At 43.3% G+C, this 27,608-nt stretch overlaps 1 protein-coding gene across 6 annotated transcripts in view; it reads right to left on the bottom strand.

The window, feature by feature from the left end:
- Nucleotides 1–1,450: 1,450 nt before the first annotated feature.
- dgkz (diacylglycerol kinase zeta) overlaps nt 1,451–27,608 on the bottom strand; it is a 186,108-nt gene continuing 159,950 nt past the window's right edge. For all 6 annotated transcript variants that reach the window (XM_062967948.1, XM_062967950.1, XM_062967947.1 and 3 more), the window contains 8 exons: nt 24,018–24,058; nt 22,256–22,437; nt 21,697–21,728; nt 18,675–18,718; nt 16,243–16,363; nt 14,772–14,808; nt 14,097–14,196; nt 1,451–4,981 (listed from right to left, as the gene is read on the bottom strand). In XM_062967948.1, coding sequence (XP_062824018.1) covers nt 4,865–4,981; nt 14,097–14,196; nt 14,772–14,808; nt 16,243–16,363; nt 18,675–18,718; nt 21,697–21,728; nt 22,256–22,437; nt 24,018–24,058 — 674 coding nt within the window. In that variant the 3' untranslated portion in view covers nt 1,451–4,864. The remainder of the gene's footprint in view (nt 4,982–14,096; nt 14,197–14,771; nt 14,809–16,242; nt 16,364–18,674; nt 18,719–21,696; nt 21,729–22,255; nt 22,438–24,017; nt 24,059–27,608) is intronic.

Genomic DNA, 27,608 nt, shown 5'->3' with positions numbered 1-27,608 from the left:
TTCCAGAAGCATTATCTCCTGACATTTTGCCCACATCTATGGCAGGCATCCTCAGAGGTTGTGAGGTCTGTTGGAAACTAGGCAAGTGGGGTTTATATATCTGTGGAATGTTCCAGGTGGAAGAAAGAACTCTTGTCTGTTTGAGGCAAGTGTGAATGTTGCAATTGGCCACCATGAATAGCCTGGCAGCTTTCAAAGCCTGGCTGCTTCCTGCCTAGGGGAATTCTTTGTTAGGAGGTGTTACCTGGCCCTGATTGTTTCTTGTCTAGAATTCCCCTGTCTTCTGAGCATTGTTCTTTATTTACTGTCCCGATTTTAGAGTTTTTTAAAATACTGGCAGCCAGATTTTGTTCATTTTCATGGTTTCCTCCTTTTTGTTAAAATTGTCTACATGCTTGTGGATTTCAGTGGCTTCTCTGTGTAGTCTGACATGGTGGTTGCTAGAGTGGGCCAACATTTCTGTGTTCTCAAATAATATGCTATGTCCAGGTTGGTTTTAACCTAGTGTTCATGTGGCCCGCCCTTGGTTTTATTGTTCTACTGTTCTTTTGATTTTGTTTACTGTAGTGTATATTTTCTTTTATTGTATTGTATTGTTTAATGCATTATGATTTGTTGTTTTATATTGTATTGTTCAGGGCATGGCCCCATGTAAGCCGCCCCGAGTCCCCGTTGGGGAGATGGTGACGGGGTATAAATAAAGTTTATTATTATTATTATTGGTTCATCAAGTCCTTTGTTATGGCTGATTTCTCTGGATGAATTAGTCTGCTGTGCCTTTCATGTTCCTTGATTCATGTTTGGGTGTTGCGTTTGGTGGTCCCTTTTAGACTTGTCCACAGCTGAATGGTATATGGTAGACTCCTGCAGAGGTGAGAGGATCCCTCTTGTCCAAAAGATTCCCTCAGGCAGGAGGCAGCCAGGCTTTGAAAGCTGCCAGGCTATTCAATGCTAATGTGTCTAGTTTCGAACATAGCAGACCTCACAATCTGAAGGTGCCTGCCATAGATGTGGGTGAAACGTCAGGAGAGAATGCTTCTGGAAAATGGACATATAGCTTGGAAAACTCACAGCAGCCAAGTGATTCTGGCCATGAAAACCTTCAAAAACACATTCATTTCTTAGTTTGGAGAGTTGTCTTTGTAGTTGCTTGCAATCTATTACTGTTTATGTTGCTTAAATTTTGTCACCAACAGGTTTGGTTACCTTCCTACTCACCCCCCCCCCCCCAAACTTGAGGTCAGTTATGAACAGGTTAATAATCACTCAAATTGATGATATCTACAAGAATGGGGTTTCGAATTAACAGAACCACTAAAAAGAAACCCCCAACAATTTGCAGGTCCAATCAAACATTGATTACCAGCTAGATTTATGCATATCATAGATTATCTTTTTCAGTTATAGACATCACCTTCATACATATATAGAGACATGCACAAAGAGGAAGTAAAATGTCTGTCATATATTTTAATGGCAAAATTCAACAAAACATTTAAACTGTCCAAGAGGAAAGCCAATGGAAGCACAAGCTCCCAACACAGTTACAAAAAATACAATCAAAAAAGTGTCCTAATGGTTTAAATTCTAGGGGAAGAGGAAGTAGGTATTGCACGGGAAGAGGGGGGGATTCACCCTCAAACATACTCCTCCCCCTCAGAGTAAAATAAGCCAAGGTTTGAATTGCACAGCAACTCAGCTTAGGACACGCACGCGTGCACAAACACACATACATAGAAACTGGGGAAATCAGTGTGCTTTTGAACTACCTGTACAAAGTTTAAGACAACATATAAAAGGAAGGAAGAAGAGACAGCAGGCCCATGGGGTATAAAAGCTTCCAGGAGGCTGGCCTATACATCCAGCTATAGAAGAACAATTTTGCACAAATTAAAAAGACCTAAATATGAATCTTACCACAGCACTGTGAGGCCCCGTGTGACTATCTAAGATAGGCCTGGACAACCTATGGCCCTCCAGATCAGCTCTGCACAATCTGTGGCCCTCCTAGTACTCTGGACTTCAGCTCCCAGAATTCTTGACCATTCAACAAGCTGGCTAGGGCTTCTGGGAGTTGGGAGTCACAAGCACCTGGAGAGCCATAGGTTGTGTAGGCCTGCTCCAGATGTTGTTTAGTTTGCAACTCTCATCAGCCCCAGCCAATATAGTAAGGAATTGTTGGAGTTAACAATCCAACATCATCATAAGAGCTCCTATCCCTGATCTAAGATTGTAAGACATGCTCTTCCCCATGATCTGCAGTGCCCGCCAGTAAAGGAGGTTGCCTTTACTGGTCATGGCAGATGTCTAAAAACAAAGACCTGCTAACTCAGTCTACAAAGTGCATATGGACTTTAATTGCCTGAAGAGCTTTGTATGCTTTTTCTACATCTCTGGAGAGGAAAACAAGAAAAATGTCACACAGGTTACAGTATCTGAATGAACGTCTGGTGTAGTCATGTCCACCTCTTTCTAGGACTTGTGACTGTAGTTACGCTTGTTTGTATGATCTTTGTTATGAGATGCTATCTCTACATATGGAGCAGGACATAGGTAGATAGGAGGAATAAAGTCCCAAATGGTCATACAGATATGCACTGAAGCCTTGGAGCTGCTATCGAGAATTCTCAAAAGCTCCACAAATCATGAGAGCATTAGGTACAAAAAGTAAAGTCAGTCTGAAAGGAAGACAAACTTTCAGGCAGGCTCAAATCATTCCCTAATGGAGAATGGTATCTGGATAAAATGCACTGCTCTCCTGACCCTAATCATGCTGAGTGTTTCAAAATGTGGCAAATCAAGATCAGTCTTTGCACTTCATTCCTGCTGATTCAAGTTATTGTAAACAAACATTGATTAGTCTTGTGTGCAGACTAACTTTCCCCATCAGTTTGACCATGACTTTGAAGGCAAACACTCCTTTGACAGAATCCCAGTTTCTTTTTCTTTGCACTCTGACATTGATCATATCCCATAGAAAGCCAGTCATTTCCCAATTGTTTAAGATCAATTTGCAGATGTACTGAAATTTAAATATTCTTGCCACAAATTCAAGACTTAAAACTCATCATAAATGTTCTGTTCACTGTCAGTCTGTTCTTAGGATTTTAAGCTTGTAAAACTACATATCAGAGCTCCCCCCTCATATAGTGACTAACCCTCTCCACCATTTGGATTCAACACCAGACTAGTTGGTTGCTCAACATCTTTTGAGGGTAACTGAAACTCGCTTTACAGCAGCTTGATATGCAAACTGGTTAAATGCAATGAATTCAGAATACCTCAGAGCAAACATAGGCTTCCCTATTGAGAACATGACTCTCAGTACATGTGCCTGGCCCTAACAAAGCACAGGTTCCTCCAACAATGAGGTTTTTTTTAGCATAACAAAAAAGAAAGAAAGAAAGAAAGAAAGGAAAGGGGCAAAGACCTTGGCAAGAAAAGATTTTAGGATAAAGTGAAGGACTATTTGGTCACAGCATAGTATAAAGGATACGTTTTCTAATAATTCAGCTGGAAAATGCATGAGGTTGAATGTATGTAAGCACAGACAGGATTTAGGAATGAACTGCAAAGACCATTCCTGTTGAAGTAAGGAATTAGGTGGCTATGCAGAAACATTTCTAGCTCTTACTGCTAGCACTGGCAGCTTCCTAATCCCTGGATAAATGGATACAGTGTATGGCATTAACACTGGTTGATTACTCTACTCCCTTGATCCCAGTGTATGAAACAGTCAATCCTACCTACCACCCTAAAACATAAAGGGAATGGCTCAGAAAGAGTCCTTAATTCCTAACTAGGTGGTAGCCTATTAAGGGTGAGTTTTGAAACCACACCATCTGAGCCAACACAGTGCTACCTAAACATCTCTTGTTCATATTCGCATAGGCTATTTGCCAACTCAGTGTGTGTGAAAGGAAGAGGAAAAGCAGTATGTAAGAATGGAGGAAAGGGAGAAGTTGGAAAGAAGGAAAGATGAAGAAGAGGCACTTTGCTCGAAATGTCTAGTCCAGCAGGCTCAAAAGTCAGCTTGAAACAGCTTGCTCTAAAGAGGGCGCAATGTTCCCTGGACACACCAGGCACTTCCATCCTGTTACATAAGCACCCCTCATAGTACAGGACACACAACAAGGAGTCAACAGAGCAAAATGAATGAACCAAAGGGAAAAGCAGAGGATATGTTGCTCTGGAAAGCATGATAGAATGGTGTATGACCTGATTTGGGTTCCAGCAATGCTTGCCCATGTGACTGTAACTCAAGATTTGTGTGAGTCCCTCAATACCATGATGTGTGGGTAACAGAGGCAGGGTTGTAATATATCACCAGCATGCCAGCCCTTCATTCTACTATGTCCCCAGAATTGTGCTAGTATTCCTCCCGTTACAGGGCATATCAGGACAACAAACACTGCTACTGGTGAAACTGTTGGAAAAGGCAGCATCTACTGCTAGGAACCAGGTTAAATGAGATTGAGCAGCAGACAGCCTGAAACGGCTGCAGGTTCTGTGCTTTGGAGACATCATATGTGAGGTGATAGGGCCTCACAACTGGGGCTCTGTGGTGGTTGAAGGAAAACAAGCCCCCCCCCCTTTACTCTGAAAGGAGAAGCCATGACCCTCAACTGGACCTGGAGGCTGGTAGGAAGGAAACATTAGGTGGTGGAGTCCATCCCTGGAATGTGGTGGTGGGAACAAATGGAGTCAGCACTGTTCAACATCCATTACACTAATAAATAACCATGTGGTGGCTTAGCCCAAACCAAACTTTTCTTCCTCTCCTTGTTAGGTATTCAAGGAAAAGCTGGCCAAGCTCTTGTGCCAGTCTGCTCTCCTAGGCAGGGGTAAGGCACACTGCTGAGCGTTACACTGCTGTCTCCTGATCCTCTCTTTGGATCATCTGGTAGTGCTGTCGATTTTCGAGGTAGGCAGCCAGGTCAGGGTCATTTGCCTTCTCGGCTCTGTGCTTGGGCGTGTCTCCCTGAAGAAATAAAAACATGTATTTATTTATCTCCAATGTCCTTCCTTTCTCCCAATATTAGGACCCAATACGGACCACAATGCAATTAAAAAAACAGACACATCTAAAACATAACAAGTTTTTGTATTGCAAATACCATAAAAGGGAATTATTATGTTAAGGACAACAACAGACATAAAACAAATCTAAAATACATCAGAGGACAGCTTCCTCCCCACCAGGGGTGGTTCAACCACAAGGCAAATTAGGCAGTTGCCAAAGGCACCATCCTCTATGGGGCGCAGTTGAGGCTGGAGGATGGTGCCTTCAGCAACTGTTGAGGCACCTCCGCCCAGGCATGGCCTTCCTGCTTCTGCAGCCTGGCCTGGCCTCCAACCAGGCCGCCCTGCTGCTCCTTTAAGGACAGGGAAACTATCCTGGCCTGCGCCTGAGGACTGTCTCCTCCCCAGCAAAGACACCTTCCCAAACCTCCTTGGGAAGGTGTCTTTGGCGGGGAGGAGACAGCCCTCAGGCGCAGGCCAGGATCACTTCCCTGTCCTTAAAGGGGCAGAGGGGCGGCCTGGTTGGAGGCCAGGCCAGGCCGCGGAGGCAGGAAGGCCTCTTACCTGCCGGGGCCTCTGGCGACCCTACCCGAGGCAGGCGGCAGGATCGAGCGGTAAACCGGCGCCGGCCCCACTGAGGGGAGGAACAGTGAGATGGGTGGCCGCTTGCGCCATGCGGCCATTTGGCCCTGCCCCGAATCCTTCGAGGATATGGGGCGGGGCCAAACGGCCGCATGGCGCATGCGCAGTGGTCGGAGAGGGCGCCCCGCCCATCTCGCCCATCTGCCAGAGGCGGTCCGAACAGTGAGATGGGCGGGGCACCCTCTCCGACCACTGCACATGCGTCATGCGGCCGCTTGGCCCTGCCCCAAAAACCAGCCAGAATCAAATAGGTCCAGCAGAAGGGCAACACTGCGGCTTCTGTGGGGAAGTGGGTTCCATAACCTTAGGAGCAGCCACCAAGACACTCTATCATGCCTCACGAAATGTGGCTGTGGTAGTGATGAAACCATGAAAATGGTTTCTCTAAAGATCTGAACATGTGGGGAGGTTCAAAAGGGGAAGCTATTGTCCTGCAGATAGCCTGGGTCCTTCAGACAGAACAAGTCATAGATGGTCTGTCTGAAGAAATATAAGATCTCATCTTCCAGCTTTAGCAGCTCTATTGTGACTTGTCACATATTTGACTTTAGCCTGAAAAGTAGACATCATAAGATTTGGAAGTGAGCTTGAAAAATAAATGGAAAATTGTTATACGGAGTACTTATTATGTCAATCCCTCTTTTCCTTATACACCTGTAGATGATACAGGTGTCCAAGAAATGAGAGGTAATGCTTTTATTTCCATGCTCTACATAATTTCTAAGGCCAGAGATGGGTGGTTGTTGTCTCCATCCAGTGTCACTTTTTCTCATTAACACATCAAAAGTATGCAAGAACAGTGGGGTAAAGCTGTCAAACCAAGGAGTGAGAGACATATGAGTGTTCAAAGAACACTTGAAAACAATTTGGCAGTAAAGAGACAAGAAATCTAAACTTAACCAGAACTAGTAAGTTATCTAAATTCTCATGACAAGCTTGTGTCCTATATTCAAGGTATGATGTCGATTGATTTGATTTTATGATGTTTTTACTTTCTGGTTTTAACTGATTTAATAATATTGTTTATATGTTTCTAAATTGTGTTTACCTTGTAACTTTTATTTATGCTAGGCTTTGTCTCTATGTAAGCCATGCTGAGTTCCTTTGCAGAGATGGTGCCGGGATATAAGAATAAAGTTGTTATTGTATTATTATTATTATTATTATTATTGACACAACGACGTTGTATGACACAGCAAACAAGATAGATATGCTGGGTTTCGTTTCACAAAATCACAAGTCGAACACTTCCCAAGTGTCTAGGACTGTGTGATGTATTTTCGGATCCCAGCAGGGTGGCTTTTTGCAGTTGGCAGATCGTAATTTTGTCAATGTCTATTGTTTCCAAATGCCGGCTGAGATCTTTTGGCACGGCACCCAGTGTGCCCATCACCACCGGGACCACCTGCACTGGTTTCTGCCAGAGTCTTTGAAGTTCAATCTTGAGGTCCTGATAGCGGCTGAGTTTTTCCTGTTGTTTTTCGTCAATGCGACTGTCACCTGGGATGGCAACATCAATGATCCAAACCTTGTTCTTTTCCACAACTGTGAGGTCTGGTGTGTTGTGTTCCAGAACTTTGTCAGTCTGGATTCGGAAGTCCCACAGTATCTTTGCATGTTCATTTTCCAATACTTTTGCAGGTTTGTGATCCCACCAGTTCTTTGCTGCTGGCAGGTGGTACTTGAGGCATAAGTTCCAATGAATCATTTGGGCCACATAGTTGTGCCTCTGTTTGTAGTCTGTCTGTGCAATTTTTTTACAGCAGCTGAGGATATGATCAATGGTTTCATCTGTTTCCTTGCACAGTCTGCATTTTGGGTCATCAGCTGATTTTTCGATCTTGGCCTTAATTGCATTTGTCCTGATGGCTTGCTCCTGGGCTGCAAGGATCAGGCCTTCTGTCTCCTTCTTCAGGGTCCCATTTGTGAGCCAGAGCCAGGTCTTCTCCTTATCAGCTTTTCCTTCAATTTTGTCAAGGAACTTTCCATGCAATGTTTTGTTGTGCCAGTTGTCAGCTCTAGTTTGTAGTGTGGTTTTCTTGTACTGGTTTTTTGTCTGCTGTGCTTTGAGGAGTTTCTGATTTTTGACTTCAATCAAAGCAGGTTCTTCACTTTGCTTTACATATTCTGCCAGGGCATGTTCTTCTTCTTTGACTGCTTGTTTTACTTGTAGGAGTCCTCTGCCCCCTGATCTTCTAGGCAGATATAGCCGGTCAACATCACTGCGAGGGTGCAGTGAATGATGAATGGTCATGAGTTTTCTTGTTTTTCTGTCCAAATTGTCCAGTTCCATCTGTGTCCAGTTTATGATGCCAGCAGTATATCTTATGACAGGTATGGCCCAGGTGTTTATGGCCTTGATTGTGTTGCCTCCATTGAGCTTGCTTTTGAGAATTTTTCTGACCCTTTGTGTGTATTCTTTGCTGACCACAGTTTTCACATGTTCATGCTTGATGTTGTCCAGCTGTAGTATGCCCAGATATTTATAGGCCTCTGGCTGGTGACACCTTATTGTTTGGCCATTGGGCATGTTGATGCCCTCACTTTCAATGATTTTTCCCTTCTTCAATGCCACTGTCGAACATTTGTCCAAACCAAACTCCATGTTGATATCAGTGCTAAAAATTCGGACAGTGTTGGTCAGAGACTGAATTTCAGTTTCTGTTTTCCCATATAGCTTCAGGTCATCCATGTACATCAAATGTGAAATTTTGTGAGAATTCTTAGATGTTTGGTAGCCGAGATTTGTTTTTTGTAAGATTGTTGACAGAGGGATCATGGCAATAATGAAAAGCAGAGGGGACAATGAATCTCCCTGGAAAATTCCTCTTCTGATGTTGACAAGTCCATAGCTTTCATTTCCAACAAACAGTTCAGTTTTCTAGTGCTCCATCATGTTTTCAATGAAGGTGCCAACGTTTTTACAAATCCCGATGGCGTCCAGGCACTTGATGATCCAGCTGTGTGGGAGTGAGTCAAAGGCCTTTTTGTAGTCAATCCACGTCATGTGAAGATTAGCTTTTCATTATTATTATTATTATTATTATTATTATTATTATTATTATTATTATTATTATTATTATTATTACCATCAGGGCCATAGCCAGAAAAAAAATTTCGGGAGGGATTTTGAAAATTTATTTTTATTTATTTATTTATTTAATTTATATACCGCTCTTCTCCCCCGGGGGGGGGGTTGAACCCCTAGGCCCCCCCCCGCTACAAACCTGTCAATATCTGCTTGAGATAGTGCCTGGAGGGGCTCTTAATGTTTTGCGTCTCACAGACTAGCATGGGGATTTGGTTAACCAGTTAAAATTCATGAGTAAACCAGGTTTTTTTTATAACCTGAAAAATTTCAGGGGGGGTTGAACCCCTGACCCCCCCCCCCCTCGCTACAGGCCTGATTATTATTATTATTTTATTATGACACAGCAAACAAGATAGATATGCTGGATTTCGTTTCACAAAATCACAAGTCGAACACTTCCCAAGTGTCTAGGACTGTGTGATGTATTTTCGGATGATGCGCGCAGATCCCAGTAGGGTGGCCTTTTGCAGTTGACAGATCGTAATTTTGTCAATGTCTATTGTTTCCAAATGCCGGCTGAGATCTTTTGGCACGGCACCCAGTGTGCCCATCACCACCGGGACCACCTGCACTGGTTTCTGCCAGAGTCTTTGAAGTTCAATCTTGAGGTCCTGATAGCGGTTGAGTTTTTCCTGTTGTTTTTCATCAATGCGACTGTCACCTGGAATGGCAACATCAATGATCCAAACCTTTTTCTTTTCCACAACTGTGATGTCTGGTGTGTTGTGTTCCAGAACTTTATCAGTCTGGATTCGGAAGTCCCACAGTATCTTTGCGTGTTCATTTTCCACAACCTTTGCAGGTTTGTGATCCCACCAGTTCTTTACTGCAGGGAGGTGGTACTTGAGGCATAAGTTCCAATGAATCATTTGGGCCACATGGTTGTGCCTCTGTTTGTAGTCTGTCTGTGCGATTTTCCTACAGCAGCTGAGGATATGATCAATGGTTTCGTCGGTTTCCTTAAACAGTCTGCATTTTGGGTCATCAGATGATTTTTCGATCTTGGCCTTAATTGCATTTGTTCTGATGGCTTGCTCCTGGGCTCCAAGGATCAGGCCTTCTGTCTCCTTCTTCAGGGTCCCATTCGTGAGCCATAGCCAGGTCTTCTCCTTATCAGCATTTCCTTCAATTTTGTCAAGGAACTTTCCATGCAATGTTTTGTTGTGCCAGCTGTCAGCTCTAGTTTGTAGTGCGGCTTTCTTGTACTGGTTTTTTGTCTGCTGTGCTTTGAGGAGTTTTTGATTTTTGACTTCAATCAAAGCAGGTTCTTCACTTTGCTTTGCATATTCTGCCAGGGCATGTTCCTGTTGTTGTTGTTGTTATTATTATTATTATGTGCCAAATGCAACTTTCTACATCTGCTTAAAATCTATGTATGACTTTCTATAAATATCAGGGTGGTGAAGAAGAATCCAGGGGATGTGGATTTTCTTATATTTGAACTGAGGAGCAAAAGAGGCAAAAGAAAAGCATAGCTGCTTAGCCTAGAACATCTAAGCACATATGTTGCAATGAACAGAAAGGGGCTCCCATAAGTGTCTGTGGTTAGGATCTATGGCAACAAGCACTGCCTCAGGGGCTGAAGGAGTAGAGACAAGACAGGAAGCCAGAAGAACATGTTGGGAAGGAGTGCCTTGGGATTGATGAGAGATTAGCAGTTGACAGCTAGATAAGACCTCAAGGACCTGTTTGCATGTGCTTCTGCCCTCCTCCACAACTGACTAGTCAGTTAGAAAATAAAAGCCTGTGTGTATATGCACATGCATGTGCATACACAACTGCCCCTTCCACATGTGATTGCATACATAGGGAAAAGTGAAAACTTTCCTCAGTTATGCAATGAAATCCTGTCATAAAAGCTTACTCCCCTGGTCTGCAGGAACCAGAATAATGCAAGCAAAAGGAAGGGGGGGGGGTTTAAGGTGTGTGCTTGGGAAGTGCCCTGAAATACCATCCCTCCAGCCTCCCACCCCCACAGCCTCGCTAGCGCTCCTGATCCCCAAGGAGTCTCACATTTCATGAACGTATTGCAGCCATCTGGACTGCGTCCACTAATGAACTCCTGCACTCCATAAAAAGCAAATCTGTTAACAGCTTTCAGCCATGTCTCCCCCTCCTTCTCCTCTCCCCTATCCCACACAAAACCCCCTCTCCCTCATTAACTAACCCCCACCTCTCCTGCACTCCATCAGGGCTGAACAAACTCACAGCTGAGAGAGGCCAAGGAAAACTGGCTCTCTGCCGTCTCCATTGAATGTTGGAGAGGGCAATCCTCCCACGCTGGCCCTCACATCCCAGTAGGGAGAAGGCAGTGGTCATGGCAAAGGAGAAGGAAGGGACCCAAGCCCCCAATCTCTAGCAACATTTCATTGGTGAGCACAATGGGTCAAACATTCAGGGACTCTGCTGTCACATATATGCAGCTGTAGAAACAAGGGGAAGTTGCACTGCTGACCTCTCTCCAGCTACATACAGACAATGGCAGAAGCAAAGGGCATGGGATTAATGCATGAACCCACTCACAATATAAACATTACAGGTTCAAACTCCAAAGAGGAGTATACACAATTTTACCACTACTGAAAACCTTATCATCACCACCATCAACTTCAGCATCTCTTTTCTCTCGCAATATGGACAGCAGCAGGACACTTTCTCCTTGAACAGAGAGAATCTACACCTAGAATCATAGAATCATAGAGTTGGAAGAGACCTCACGGACCATCCAGTCCAACCCCCTGCCAAGAAGCAGGAAAATCACATTCAAAACACCCCTGACAGATGGCCATCCAGCCTCTGCTTAAAAGCTTCCAAACTCCGGGGCAGAGTTCCACCTGGATCGCAACTCCATGTAAACTCCCCTGATTCTGGGAACTGTAATCTGATGTTCTTTTGACACATGTGAAGCAGGGAGCTAACTGTGTTTCAGTCATGCTACAAAGCCATGCTTGTATATTTCCCAGATTATTCTGCTCCCATCATGTCTAAACACATTGGCTTTTTTTTGTCAAGCTACAAGCCATGCTGATTTTTTTAAAAATGGCTCCAGGTCTTTTTGTTTGCACAAACAAAATTAATCCATGTTGCACAGCATGAGCACCAGCAAAATAAATGGCATAATAGAGTAGATGGGTTTTTGATACACTAGTAAGTGGGCTTTAGTATGGAGTATGATGCAGTCTAGTTGCAAATGCAAGAAACGATATTAAGAATCACAATCACACAAACACAGCCATGTGTCCCATCTCAAACTGGGGAACTAGAGTCACTTTCATACATCAAACTAGTTTCTTATTGTCGTTGGCTAAGATGAGGCAAGACAAATATAAACAGAGTATGTAGTTCAGCCTTTGTTTGTAGTTTGCAAGTTGCCCATACAATCTTCTTCCCATCTTTTTACATTTCCAAGGCTACTCACACCATTTGAAATTATACCCACTTTTGATCTGGTCACGTCACAATGCACAAGGCATTGGTAACAGGGTTAGGGGAGTAAAAAAGCAGCCAAGAATTGGCTATTAAAACTTGTCCAGGCAGTTGGCAAAGAATTTTATTACTTGTCTGAAATGCTCCAGTGCTTTTATAGCTCCATTAGCCTCAGCATTGGTCAGGTGAAATCATAGGCCCCAGCGGTCTTTGGCAACATGACATGATACATCCCATTTGATAATCCTACTGCTCAGCTTCAGGTCACAACAAACAGCAGGCAGCAAGGCAAGATTACTCTCATTTCAACTGGACAGAGAACACATGTTTCTTTCTCCTTTGCGCTGGCCAAGCTCTGGGAACCTTGTTATTAAAGTGTAACCTCAATTCCTCCCCCAAAGTTCTACTGGCACAAAACTCTAATTGCGTCTCAACCACCACATGCCAAGATGCTGTGACACTCTGATATTAAAGGGGACACCACTCAGGCAACAGAAGCCTATTCTACTGCTTGAAGTACTAATTCTGATGTTTTCCCTTCAGTAGGGTAGCATTCAGAACACAAAAAACTTTGCAATTAGGAGAGGGGAAAGTCTTCAGTGAGACTGTCCTTGCCGTGACCTCAAGGAGTGATGGTGAGTAGAAATGAGACATTCTGGCTGGATGTTTAGAAGAAAAACAAACAAACAATAATAGTGGTAGGATAAGATAGATTTAACTCTTTGAAAAGCTCTTGGGTTAAATACTGCAGATCACTTGCAGAGGTTAAATGTCTTAACCAATCTGCTTTCATTCTTAGTCTATAAATAAATCAAGCAATGTTTCCCTACCCTGGTCCCAACAAAAATTAGACTGTAGCAATTTGGTTGTCAAATTATGGTGAATGTTCATATTCACATTTTTCCGGCCAGAATTTTTTTTTTTGTATACAAAGAAATCTAAGAGTGTTCAGTTAAACTCATATTTTTTCCTGATACTATAAGGTAAAGGTAAAGGTTTTCCCCTAACATTAAGTCCAGTCATGTCTGACTCTGGGGTGTGGTGCTCATCTCCATTTCTAAGACGAAGAGACGGCGTTGTCCGTAGACACCTCCAAGGTCATGTGGCCGGCATGACTGCATGAAGTGCCGTTACCTTCCCACCGGAGCGGTACCTATTGATCTACTCACATTGGCATGTTTTCGAACTGCTAGGTTGGCAGGAGCTGGAGCTAACAGCGGCTGCTCACACCGCTCCCGGGGCTTGAACCTGGGACCTTTCGGTCTGCAGCTCAGTGCTTTAACACACTTTGCCACCGGGGCTCCTCCTGATACTATATACTATATGAATTGTCATTGATACAGGGATTGCTTTTGTTGAATTCAGGAATAGGGTAACTTTTTTGGCCTAGGAGATGAATTCCAATTTTAGAACATCCGAAAGTCATAATCCAGCAATGAGTAGGGCTAGATGTACTCAGCTATACACCACTGTCCAATGGTTTCCTGGTCTACTACACATAAGAGTGAAATTCCATGCAACATGTTCTCAGGCACAGATTGGAGCAGAATTCAAAAAAAAAAAAAAAAAAAAAAGAGGAGGAGGAGTTGTTTTTTTTTTTGTTGTTGTTTCCTGGGCTGCAAATGAGAACTCTGTTCCATTGAACAGCTTCCCACGCTACACACCGAAGTTCACGTCTATTGAACAGGATACTGCAAATTTTGGGTGGCAAAACCAGAATTAAATTCCATGAAACAGCTTCCTTGCCTGCCTCATATTTTTGGGCACCAAGAGAAACAACAGAAGAAACTGGTTACTGGATTGGGAATAATCCCTACATGCTGCCTCCCGCTAAGAATCACTATTCGTTGAGCATAGAAATTAATTATTAAAATGGGTGTTCTCAACATCTTTTTCCTGCAGAAAAGGCTCTTACCTGCAGGTCAGTTTTCATCAGTGATGCCCCAGCTTCCACAATGTAATGGCAAATTGTGCGCTGGCGAAGGGTTGCAGCCAGATGTAAACTGGTCTCACCCCTAGAAACAAATGACAAAAGACTATGGTGAACACCACACGAACCCTCCTCTCACATCTGTGAAGGTATACAGAACTCCAGCAGAGGGTCTAGAGCTATTTTGGGGTAGTGATTCTCCACTAAAGGATGAGATGGGGTTTGTTTTAGCACAGGCATAAGCCAGATAGCTTCATCACTGAGCCTGAGAATGCTTTAACCTCCCCTATGCGTCCGCTGTCCTTCTTCCATCCCCTCAAATGACTTCCCAGCCAATTCCTTCCCAGGTTCAATTTGACCACCTCCTGTCTCTTACTTTAGCAAAAGGATCTGCCTCAACCTCAAAAGTGAACTTCTGCATTCTTTTGATTTTGAAAAAGTCATTTAAAATATATTTTCAGTGAGTTATAGCCCATGAAGCCAAAATTGTCTCCTAGACCTACCAAAACTGCTCACTCTGGCACTAAGATGACTCCCCGTCGAACTAGGAAGGGGAGATGAATGAAAATAGGGAATAGTGATGAAGAGAATAAGCTGGTGTTTTGTCCACTTCAGAGTACTATGATAACAACAAACAGTATCAAACAGGATGGAACTTACTTCTCTTCTTCAGCCATGTCCAGAATCTCTGCAGGAGCTGGAGACAGAGAGTTGAAAGCAAAGCATTGACATGGGCCATGCCAGTCCTTATGAATATGCTATGTACAGCATCCTCCCTATTCCTACTGCATATCCACTGTGGAGATGTTCTGCATTTTCTGTGGGCTTCAAACACTTCTACAAAATTAACCCCATAGCTCTTTTCCTGTGTCAAAAACAGTCTAGTATTTCCTTAGCTATCAATTATGCAGCTCCCTGTTTTTGCATTCACCCCATCATAACCTCTGCCAACTTTCTAGTCTCAGAGGGTGGGAATGGGGCTTTTAAGTATCTTTTTATTTGTAACTGTTCAAAGAACAGAAAATCTAGGGTAGAAATAATGTGTATGAAGCTTTTTATATAAAGATGGCAACTGGTAGGAGAATTCTAAAATTTATAGTAAAAACAATTTCAAACTTTGATAAGGCATCCTTTACAGTATATACACGATTGCTCAATGACACGGCATAAAAGATAACTGCTGCTGGTTACATTGAGAATGAAAATTCAGTAAGCAGAACTGACGAGCATGGGAGGTTGTGCTAGCTCTTCTGAGTACATTCTTCTTTTTTTGGAAGAATGGAAGTAATTAATTATATGTTTTTAAGCTTGAATAATGTATTTTATGGATTATTGTTAATGGTTTTAAATATATTGTTTTTTACTGATTTTGTGTGGCATTGAATTTTGCCGGTTGTTGTAAGCCACCCTGAGTCCCTTCGGGTGAGAAGTAGAAATGTTGGGGTAGAAATGTTGTAAATAAATAATAATAAATAAATGTATCTGAGAAAAAAATAAAAACTTTAATACCATGCCGCCCATCCTGCTAGTTGGAGTTTCTTTATGTGCATGACTGCACAAGCATGAAGACTCGGGTCATTTTTTTTCGTGTCAGGAGCAACCTGAGTTGCTTCTGGTGTGAGAGAATTGGCCGTCTGCAAGGATGTTGCCCAGGGGACACCCGGATGTATTTTTGATGTTGTTACTATCCTTGTGGGAGGCTTCTCTCATGTCCTCGCATGGAGCTGGAGCTGATAGAGGGAGCTCATCCGCGCTCTCCCTGGGTGGGATTCGAACCTGGCAGCCTTCAGGTCAGCAACCCAACCTTCAAGTCACAAGGATTTAATCCACTAGGCCACGGAGGCTCCTCAACTAGGGTCATCACTGAGGTAAAGTATTTTTGACATAGCTTAGCCAGTAACAAGACAAAGCACAATCCCATTTCCAGATAGAAGAGTCAAGCTGTAGTAGTGCTAACTTTGTTCAATTTTATGGAGCATTTCAGAGTCTATTGTGTAAACTCTTCCTTAAGATCTGCTTGATGGACTTCACAAATATTTGATTTAATCCCTCACTGGATCCTCATTAATGCCTTACTGCCCCATGGATCAAATATAATGGCAGCCCCCTATACATTTTCTGACCAACTTACCATTTTCAATTATGTATTTGACAATCTCCTTGTTCCCTGATTTGACTGCATGATGCAGGACAGTTTGGCCTGAGTGATCACGCATCATCAAGTCCTTTCCAGCCTGGTGCAGTTCTTTGAACTAGAACATGATAAAAAAAAACCCAAGCTATAATAAAATCTTGAGAATGGTGTTTACAACGTGATTTATACCAAAAATTATAGAAATATTAAAACCAAAGCAAAACTAAGAGCAGACCACTAAAGAAAGCAGCTGTTTAACAACTATTCAGAATGTTGTTACAAACAAAAACAGTTAACAATGTTTAAATTTCCCTACATAGAGAAGATAGTGATGTGACTTGCCGCCTTCACAAAAGGAATTTCACCCGAAGAACCAGACTTCCAAAATGTCTGATCAATCCCATCAGGAGAAACCTCTTTTGATAGCATAGGGATATGGAAAAAGAATGGTTCTTATCTACGATACATTCATTTGGAAAAGATAAGGTAGCAACATCCTGTAACTTGGTTTTCTCCTCCCACTCATTCCAATAGGCAGGAAGAAGAAAGGCCAAATGGGGGAACAGTCCTACAAGGTCAGTTGCTAACCCAGCCAAAGAAACAAATGCTTCAGAAAGAAAACTTAATAACTATTAGCAGTTTGAAGGACACACAAAATTGGTCAGAAAGGAATGGAAGGAACAGCTTGTGATATAACTTACTCTCCTATTAGGAGAGAGGTCCTTTTCCTCACCACTATCATTTTCCAGCTGGGAACACTACTAGCAATATATCATTAGGGCTGACTCCATGATGCTTCAACTGAACCCAACCTTTACTCCCAGAGATCTGTTTTTCACAGAGCACAGGAGGTGATCCTCCCATCCTTTTGCACATAACCATCCAAGAAGCTGGAGATGTGGATGTCCTGTATTCATTGAAACAGAGAAGCTGTTTCCAATCCTCTGATCATTTCCTTCCAGCCATGTGCTAAGGGTGAAAAGATATTATCCTCTGAGTAGAGGTATTGTGTCCTGGGCAACAGATGGTTATGAGAATCTGGGGGTTCCCTGGGGAATGTAGTGGCACACTCCTGTAGGCCAAAACAATAGCACTCTCTACCAGTAATCCATTAACAGAAACCTGCAGAGAAGCCACATGAAAGTCACCCTCTACATTCATTAGGAATTACCAACTTGACAGCTTTGACTGAAGCCACTTTTGAGAGGAAGGCCCTATTTTAGGTAGGTAAAATCTAAGTCACTGGGACAGCAGCACTGCACACTCTAATCAAGAAAGCTATGGTAGGTCCCAAGTTACAGGATGTTTATCCCTTATCTGTGGAGAAAAGGAATGTTGGTTCTCTTCTGCAATACATTTAATTCACGAAAATCCTATCTATTCTGATGGGTGCTGGTGGGAGAATGTGGTAAGAGTAGACTGCGAATGGTTTTCTCCTAATAGGAGAAGACAACCATTTTATATATGCCCTGCAAATTGCTAATAGAGATATTAAGGTGTGTTGTTTCCTTCCTTCCTTCCTTCTTGGGGCATTTCTTTAGCTTGGTTAGCAACTGACCTTCTAGGGTTGCTCCCCCATTTGGGAACACCAAAAGGTCTTTCTTTTTCCTGGCCACTTGAGTGAGTGAAAGGAACAACCAAAGTTACAGGATCTGTTCCTGCCTTATCTCTTGGGGAAAAACTTAATTTCATAGATAAAAAAGAGATGCAGAGATAATATTACATAACTGCACAGTAACCAATTTTGAAAGATTGTGGGTGATTTCATTACCATGAAAAGTCACTGTAATACTTTCTTAGTTATTTGGTCCTATAGATGTATCTCATGAGACTAAAACTGGCAGAGCACAATTAAACAAGACAATATTAAAAAAATCTAGTGATCTTCTCTTTCCCTATATTGTCAAGGCCATTAGTTTAAACTAGGGGCTGGAGAGAAACTAGTTTAAACTAGGGTCACTATTAGTGTATATCTATATAGTGAGGCAACCATGCTACTGACTTCATTAATTTAAGTACGTTCTCTGCAAGAAGAAAGAACGCTATGAGAACATCAGTCCTAAATGCAGTGGAATGGGTGAATGACTGAAGAACTAAGCATGATTCTAAGGAAGCTGTCAGGGTGTACTTATAATCCAACAATACAATGGAAGGCTCTCTTGGTAAGCTTGCTAAGAAGTCAATTGCATGGTAATACCTGAAAGGAAGTCTGAACTGCTTGGAGCATAGGAGATGTGTGTCTTCCTATGGTGAACATTAACAAGCAGGCTAAACCAGCTGGCACCATAAAGACATTGCAAAAGGAAAGTCAGTTCATAGCACTGCATCCAACAGTAGAGGAAGGAAGGTAAGTGGCAACAGTGTGGCAAAGGGATTTGCACCCTTCTCAGTTTTGCAGGTAGGTTTTTTTAATACGCAGTAGCTGTTACCTTTTGGAAATCATTATTCTTGGCAGCATCTATCAAAACATCATCTGCAAGAAGAGACAGGTCAGGGTTACAAAATCAAGCAGGAGATAGGGAGGAAGTGTGGTGGGGAAATAGGTGGGCAGAGGCTAAAGGGATTGCAATTGAGGTTCTAATCATCAACAAAGAAACAACATGGATTAACTAATAAACTCAGGAGATGCTCATAATGTAGAGACCTCTAGGGAGAGAATGTGTAAATTTATTTGCCCAGTTTTTTTTTTCAGTGTCTGGAGTGACTTCAGAAACCACACCTGTCGCTTCTGGTGTGAGAGAACTGGCTGTCTGCAAGGATGTTGCTCAGGGGACGCCAAGATGTCTGTTGTTTTACCATCCTGTGGGAGGCTTCTCTCATGTCCCCGCATGGAGCTGGAGCTGACAGAGGGAGGTCATCCATTCTGTCCCTGGATTCAAACCAGCAACCTTCAGATCAGCAACCCAACCTTCAAGTTAACATTCCTGCCGGCACAAGGGTTTAACCCATTGCACCACCGGAGGCCCAGTAACATGCTGGTGATATAATGACACTTTTACTGCTGTAGAACATCATTTAGATTGATTCTGCTTAAATTCTCTATATTACTCTAAATACAGAACATGAATCTGTATCTGTCCTTTTTTCCTACTTAAATGTAAATGCATAGGAATTATTTGGATTCAAACCTCAGTGAACAGGGGTAGGGAGTATTAATCCTTAGTTCTATATTGTGTTCCCAATCCAGATTCCTCTCCACAACACACAATTCACATTTTAAAAAAATAATGTGTTCCTGTTCAATGGCAGACAAGGGGCCCTCATATAGATCAGGAACATAATTGGGGGGGGGGGGGCAAAGTGCTAATGCCTGATCTAGAGTTTTATTTCAGCATAGGGCCCCACGCTGACTTTTCAGGAAGCCCTACTCAGCTATAGTGGGATATGTATAAAAGGTAAAATTGTACTTTAGTCACTGGCATCTAGGTTTTCTAGACTGCAACTTCCATTAGAGATGTGTGGAGTCTGGGAAAATGAAAAATGAGAATATGGGAGTCCACAACATTTTTTATTTGAAGTCTGAAGACAGCATGATTAATGTTACCCCAGCATTTGCTGAACATATTGTTTTGCTGTTTGGGTCATCTCCTGTAGTCACTCTTCTCTGTATCATGAGAATGGGGGAGCAAGTATGTACATACTAGACACATGTATGCATATAATGAGTATTTTTGTGGAATTTCTTTATCTTTTCAGGTTGCTAGACATTATGCTTCCTTTCCTTTTGTTTCCAAGCTTTAATTAATAATAAGCTGTTGTTATGTAGGTGTGTAAAGGATGAAGAACTGCTCAAGAGGGGCCTGCAGCTTCACAAGACTAACTGAGGGAATCTGTAAGGAATTAAAGAAATAAACCCCAAAGGAAAACTAGAGGAATAAATATGGAGGGAATCATAACCACTAATGGAGAAGGTAAGACAAGAGAGGAACATTCAAGTAAACAAGGCTATTTCAAACCAGAGCTTGGAAAAGTTTCTTTTGTGGACTACAACTCCCAAAATCTCTTAGCCTGCATGATCCTGGTTAGAGTATTTTAGAATCTGCAATCCAAAACTTTTCCAAGCTCTGCTTCCAAGCCACAAGGTAATGAATGCTCAACACCAAGAGGCAAAGCAGAAAGGGTGAGCAGAGAAGGCAAAAAGCAGGTATCCCCATGGAAACAGTGGATGGGGATGCCTCTTGTCAGTGACTCACTCACACTTCCAGGAATTCAGCTCTGTTCAAGCTCCAGAAAACACTTTTCTATTCGTTCAACCCAGGGAGGCCCCCGACCTTGTGCACATACCTTTGGGAAACTTTACTGGTGCCTGGCAGAGTCTAGCTCTGCTCCCTATCCATGCATCCCAAGTCTCTACAGGTGGGAGATTAACCCTTCACCACGATGGTATTTCCTGCCACATTTTATAAACGAGCTGAGGAAGACAGCTTGTTAAGCCAATGGATGTCAAATCTCACCCAGCCAGTAATTTCTGCAGCTGTTCCCTGGAAGGGATTTTCTGATCAGTGCCTTTATAGCACTCCATTCTTGCGATATGAAAGTGGGAAATCTTTGGCCTCCAGATGTCTGGTCTACACTTTTTGTAATCCTATATCATTGGCTGCGCTGGGTGATTTTAATAGAGGCTGTTGGCCAAAACATGGGGAGGAGGGGAAGATTCCCTGTCCCTGTGGCTAGACAGCATGGAGAACAGCACAAAGCTCCAGTGCTTCTGCATGCCAGCACACTGTGCAGCTCACCAGTCTGTCGTGTTCTTTTTCCCCAGAGCTTCTGCAGCTGAAATATATCCAGCTCTAGTTTGCTCAAGGCTAAATGTCAATTCCATCTCAAACTATACTAAAACTCTTCTGTTTTAAAGCCTGGTCCAATTCCAGAGTAAGCTTTTGAGGCTTCACAGTCATAAGCAGCAATAATGCAAACAGAATTGCCTTCTCTTTATATGTATATTAATTTTGTGCTTTATTATAAATACTGTTTCCCACCTCCAAAATAATACCAACATGCCAGTTCTGTGAATCATCTAATGATAACTCCAAATTCCCTGAACTGGAAAATGTATAATTTTCCAAGATGTGTTATTACCAAAATAGTCCCCAAAAGCTCCCCTGTCAACCAGAAAGCATTTGTCTTGACTACCTCTACCCATCTGGATTTATTACAGCAATAATTAAAGTATAGCATAAGGCACTGCATCTTCTTCTGGCATAAAAGAAATGTCCAAGATTAATCTAAAGGAAGTTGTGTTGGGTTGACTGTCTATCATCTGCAGACACCCTTTAAGATGCATCACACAAAAGGGAAAAAAACACATGTTCTTAGATTTTAAAAAGCAGAAATGGTGTTACATTGAGGGACTGAAGGATATAAAAATGAAACATAAGCAAAAACAACCATGCCTGAACAAGAGTTAGAGAAATTATGTTGGAAGCCCATCTTGTGAGTTATAAGCCTCACCTTTGAGCGAACAGCTGCTCTCCATTTCTGACCTGGAAAAACAAAAGAAAGATTCAAAGCTTAGATTAGGTCAAAGTCTCTTTCTCCATCTTCCCAGTGCCTTCCCCCACAGCCAACCAACCAACCAGCCACCCACCCCTTTCTCTAAATGCCAAGCTTCATTATGTTAGTGATATAATTAGTAGGAACTTCCGCAAATTTAGGTTTTTGGTCTACTATGTAATCAAGGGAGAGGAAAGGTTGAAGGGAATTCAGATCCTATATGGTTTACCTTCATCAGTCACTTTGTTCTGCAATGCCAGATCTGTGTGTTTGTTTCCCTTTCTTGGATCAGTTTGCTACTCATTTTTAAGCACAGGTTTGGTACATGATAATATTTAGTAATTTATATTTGTGTCTATTTCAATCCCATGAAAATTAAAATAATCTACAACAGAATGGCAGCTATTTACCAAGAGGCTAAAAAGGACATCTGTCGGGAATTGTTTCACTGTACATTCCTTTTCTCCAATCTTGCCTGATCTTTCTTACCTCCCAGCAACCAAGCAGACAGCCTCACCTGGAATCTGATGTTGTGGATGGTGAAACTGGGTGAGAAAGGTGTTGCCTGGTGGGTGTTGAGGGCACATCAACAAGGTCAGGCATGGCAGGTGATGTGCCCACTGTCTGGGTGCGCACAAGTTCTGGGTCCAACACAAAGAGTTCATCTTGGGAGATCTCAGTTACATAATTAAGATGTTCCTGAAATGGTAGGAGCCAGTCATTTTAAGGATAACACTTCTTTATGCTAAACTGGTGCTCTCCAAATACACTCATAATTTTCAGGTTGAAGAAAGATGCATTAAATAGTTACAAAATTAGGAAAAGTCATAAACTTGCAATATGGATAGCAACACAGTACGCTATCATTTGAACAAAATCCTAAGAAAGCTTGTTTTTTTAAAATATCTTTTAAGAACACAGCATCCCTATTCCAGTGGTGGTAGTAGTGGAGGATTGGAGGTATGAAGGGGGAAAACTTCTATAAATTCAGAAAAAATAATTTGATTACAGAATAGAAACAGGAATTATGTTATTTCTACATGGTAATAACTTTAGTGAATAATACTTCAACCTATTTATTTTAATATCCACAGATGTTAATTAAGTGTCATATATGAAACTGATTAGGGTGGTTACATACTCTGAACTTTCTGCTTTAAATGTTTTGAACTTCTGATTTTAGTGTTTTAATGTTTTTAACTCCTGACCGTAATAATAAAGTTTATTCATTATTTCTCCAAGGTACCATTTCTAACTCTTCCGCTTGTATGGCATTTTATATGTGTACTCTATTTTCTAATTAATCAAGAAAATCATTCCCAGCAAAAAGAAAAAAAAAACTAGACTGTTGGAAATCCTACATGAAAATCTTAAAAAATTAATTTTCTTGATCATCTGATTTTTTTCATATTTCACAATTTGAACTCATTGGTTTTTGTAAAGAACTCTAGATATCTTGTTTACTAATTGTAAGAAGCTTGAACTATCATACTATTATAAATGCAGTATACTAGTGCTACAAAAAAGTACTGTACTGTATATACTTGACTGTAAGTTGATCTCCTTGATAAGCCGAGAGCAGCCGATTGCTGGGTAAGGAGCACTCCTTACTCTGAAATCAGCTGCAGCAGGCCCAACGAGGCCCAGATGTGTAGGCCCAAAGCCTGCCCCCCTAGGCCTGGGAGCTTTGGGCCTATGGGTGCAGGCTTTGGGCCTACAGCTGATTGATCCGAAAGGCAGGCTTGGAGCCAATATCGGCTCCCACCTGCCTTTCGTTTTGAGTCAGTTTTTGTTTCGTTGGGGGTCTTTGTTTTGTGCCATCCAAATGGACAATATGAAACAGAAAAAATGAATAAAACAAATGAAAAAAATACCGCACACATCTCTAGTAGATATAGTATGTAATTTCACTGGGGATAATAAATAATTACTTTTACTGCAGGCTTAAAATACGCATATGTAAACCTCCCAATTTCCAGGGCATTTTTCTCTAGACCCACCATGATAGGTTGTCTTAAATATTTCTTCACCCAAGTAGATCAAGGATAACAGGAAAGGGATTATCGAGAAAAGCTTAGGAGTTTTTGACTGCAGGAAACAAATACCTCTAGCCTCAAGACTGAATCCCTTTACTCAATAAATATAATCATAGGGCTAGAGATATTTAAAAGAAATGAAAACCAAGACGTCTGCATGTTGCTGAGGAGATGGCATAGCCAATTCCACAGGGAATGTATAGACAAACAACAACAGACTATAGAAGAGAAACAGGATCTCACCTGGGCACGGTCTATTCTATAAAAACGGTCTGCTGTTGTTGCTGCAAGAGAAAGACAAAAGAGCACTTAGTATATATATAGTGCCTTAGAATTCAAAACACTTCATATACATCATCTCAGATGTGACAAAAGGCTGCATCTTTCACATACTGCAGAGGCAAGGTTGAGGTAGAAAGCCAATGCTGAAAAAGCCAATGCTGAAAAAGCCAATGCTGGTTTTACCCACCAGATTACAATTTTTTTTTAACTGCAGATCATGCTTACATATCTAACTATTTATTTATATATTTTATCTCATATATTTATATGAGAACCATTGTGCTAACCTGAGAATCAAGATAGATGAACATTTCTAGGCATGGCCTCCTAGTCTTTAGGTCCATATGTTTTTATTGATTTGTTTGGCATTGAATTTTGCCAGTTGTTGTAAGCCGCCCTGAGTCCCCTAGGGTGAGAAGGGCGGGGTAGAAATGCTGCAAATAAATAAATAAATATGTGAAGCAAGTGAGAACATATATCTGAACAAACTGCTGAAATGTGTATTTCAGAGTCGCTCTCAATATTTATCTGAAGATGAAGAGGAATTCCATTCTGATTTCCAAAGTCAATCAGCATCCAAACTGCTTTCCAGAAGCATTTCCACTGTCTACTGGTGGAGCCCATAGTTTTTTCCAAAAGGAATGCCAGTCTAGATACATCGGGATTCCAAAAAGCATTGGCAGCATTACAGTCCCTTTACAGAAATCACAAACTTGTATGGAAAGTGTTCACTCTTCGAACATTTAGACCTATGTTTTTGCAGCAAAGGCTTTACAACTGTGACTTCCAAAAAGTGCCCTTGATAATAGCAAGAAATAACTGCCCTCAGTCTGCTGTAGAATTTATTAATAGAACAGACTTGAAAATAGACTTTTAAGGTAAACTCTCCAGTGGTAAAATATAGCAAAATTTAAAACATAATAAAAACACAATTATAACAATAAATCTGCATATGTGTACGTGTCAGAACCCTGCTACTAGAGCCTGGATGTGGCTCTGAGTTTCAGGGTCACTGACATTGATAAGACACCTGCGTCCCAGGACTCGGAGGAGAAACGGCTGATGGACTTGGCGGGGAATTTGCGCGGGGTTTTACTGAGCGGGAAGAGACTGTTCAAATGAGGGGGAGGGTATATAAAGGAGGGTTGGCCGGAGCCTCCCATTCTTGGCTTTTCTGATGTTCATGTTTCCTACAGTAAAAGTTCCTGGTGATACCACAAAGAGCCTCGTGTGTTCATTCAGGAGCGGCTGTGGTGAGCTGACACTAAGCCAAGAATACGGACACCATCCCGCTGTAGCGGTGAGGTGTAACATGCAAGTGGAGGATGAAGAGCTCTTGGGCGCCGGAGGAGGAAGGTCGGAAAGGGCCACTCCCGAGACGGACGCTGAGTTCCACCAGCTGGCGGCCCTGGCGTCATCCACCGCTTATGCCCAGCCAAATGGGGTAACCCAGAGGCGCGGAGTGGTGCGGGGAGATAGCACCGGAGGAGAGGAAGGTTCACCTTCCCCAGGCCCGCAAAAGATGGTGTTTCTGGAGGAGAGGATGTCGGCGATGGAGACCACCCTGGCAGTGATGTCGAGGGCGATGGAGCGCCTGGCGGTTTTGGCGGAGCCGGAGCGAGGAAGGGAACTCCGGGCTAGCTCAATGTGGGACGTGAGCATGGGAAGCAGCCAGGGCTTTGCAGACCTCCCAGCACCGAAGGGAAGGGAAATGCGAAAGGAGCCCGGTGCCCGGCCCAAGATCCAAACGAGCCTGACGCGGGTGGAGGAGAGTGACGACGAAGGGGAAAAGCCTCCGAGAATCCCGGCTACGCTCCCTACTGAGACCCTGGTGCCCCTGGCGAATGCCGGGCGTGGCACAGGACAAAGGGAAGCAGCAGCGGGGCCCACTGGCCCGCAAGGGGGCTTGCGACGGGCGGAGGATTGGGGATTGCCACCACAGGGACCCCTACCGAGACGAGAGGAACTAAGGATCGAGTTTGGGGGAGAGTCCTCTGAACTGGATTTTTTCCTGACCACGGTGAGGGGCTATATGGAGGACAATGCCCACACTTTTAGAACGGAATCCAGCCGGGTACGGGCCATTGGTGCAGTGTTGAAGAGGGGAGCGGCCAGCTGGTACGTTCAACTACATGCGCGGCGCGACCCATGTCTGGGGTCACTCCGACGCTTTATGGGGGCCCTGGAGACCCGTTTCCGAGATCCACTGGAGCAGATCCGGGCGAGGGAGGAGTTGAAGACCGTCTCCCAGGGGCAGAGGTCGGTATCTGAGTATGCGGAGGAGTTCCAATGCCTCGCTGAAAAGGTGCCGGAATGGTCTGCAGTGACAAAGATAGAACTCTTCAAAGAGGGGCTCAGGCGGGAGATCCTCTCCTGGGCGGTGCATCGTGATGAGCCTGACACACTGCGCGGATGGATTCAGCTGGCGGGGCGCATCGAGACATCGCTGGCCCAGGCGAGGAGGCACCGAGGAGGGCTACAGCAGCGGCCGCAGATGAAAGAGGGGAGCCGGAAGGAGGGATCAACCCCAGCCGGGAGGAGAACGGAGCCGACAGGGAACGTGAGCACCAGCAGGAGGGGCTGCTTCGTGTGCGGCCGTTTGGGCCACAGGGCTGCCGAGTGCTGGCAGAGAAAAGGGGAAGGCGGAGGCCCGCCCAAACCAAGAGCCGTGGCAGGGAAACGCGCCGAGGAAGAACCACCGATGAGGCACCACTCGGGGGGGTTGGTAAGTCAGGACAAAGCCATGATAGTGGTCCCCATTCAGCTGGAAAGTGGCAGCAAACAAGCAACCTGCAAAGCATTTGTGGATTGTGGATGTTCCAGGAACATCATCTCCCCTGAATTAGCCGAGGGATTGGGATGCGAAAGAACGAACCTAGAATCCCCAATAGCTTTCTCGCAGTTGGACGGATCCACAGCATCGGGATCATTAGCTAAGTACAGTGCCGAAGATGTAAAGTGTAAGATAGGGAGTTGGGAAGGAAAGGTGTCATTTGTGATATCACAAATAGCCAGCTATAATGTTATACTAGGCATGCCATGGCTGGGGCAGGCCAACCCGCAAATCAACTGGGAGGATAAGAGCATGATCTTCAGGATGAAGTTGGAAGGAGGGAGCCAGGAAGTGGAAAGGGAGCCGGGGAAAAGGGGGGAGGAAGACTCTATCAGGATTGCAGAACTGGCAGATAAATTACCCCCAGAGTATCGGGATTTTGTGGACGTATTTGATGAGAAGGAAGCAGACAGTTTCCCACCGAAGCGGAGAGTTGAAGTGAAGATAGAGCTAGTCCCAGGAGCAGAGCTTCCTAAGGCAAAAATATACCCAATGTCGGCTAGGGAAAAGGAGGAACTGAGAAAATACATTGATAAAAACCTAGCGAGGGGTTTCATAGAGCCCTCAAATTCACCTCTAGGGGCGCCTGTGTTGTTCAGGCGCAAAAAGGACCAAACGCTGAGGCTCTGCATTGACTACAGGGGCCTGAATGCAATCAGTTCTGGAAATAAATACCCCCTACCTTTAGTGAAGGACTTGATCGCCCAGTTATCGGAGGG

Source organism: Anolis carolinensis, chromosome 1 (assembly GCF_035594765.1).
Source record: "Anolis carolinensis isolate JA03-04 chromosome 1, rAnoCar3.1.pri, whole genome shotgun sequence".
Lineage (NCBI taxonomy): Eukaryota > Metazoa > Chordata > Lepidosauria > Squamata > Dactyloidae > Anolis > Anolis carolinensis.
This window is presented reverse-complemented; position numbering and strand designations above follow the sequence as displayed.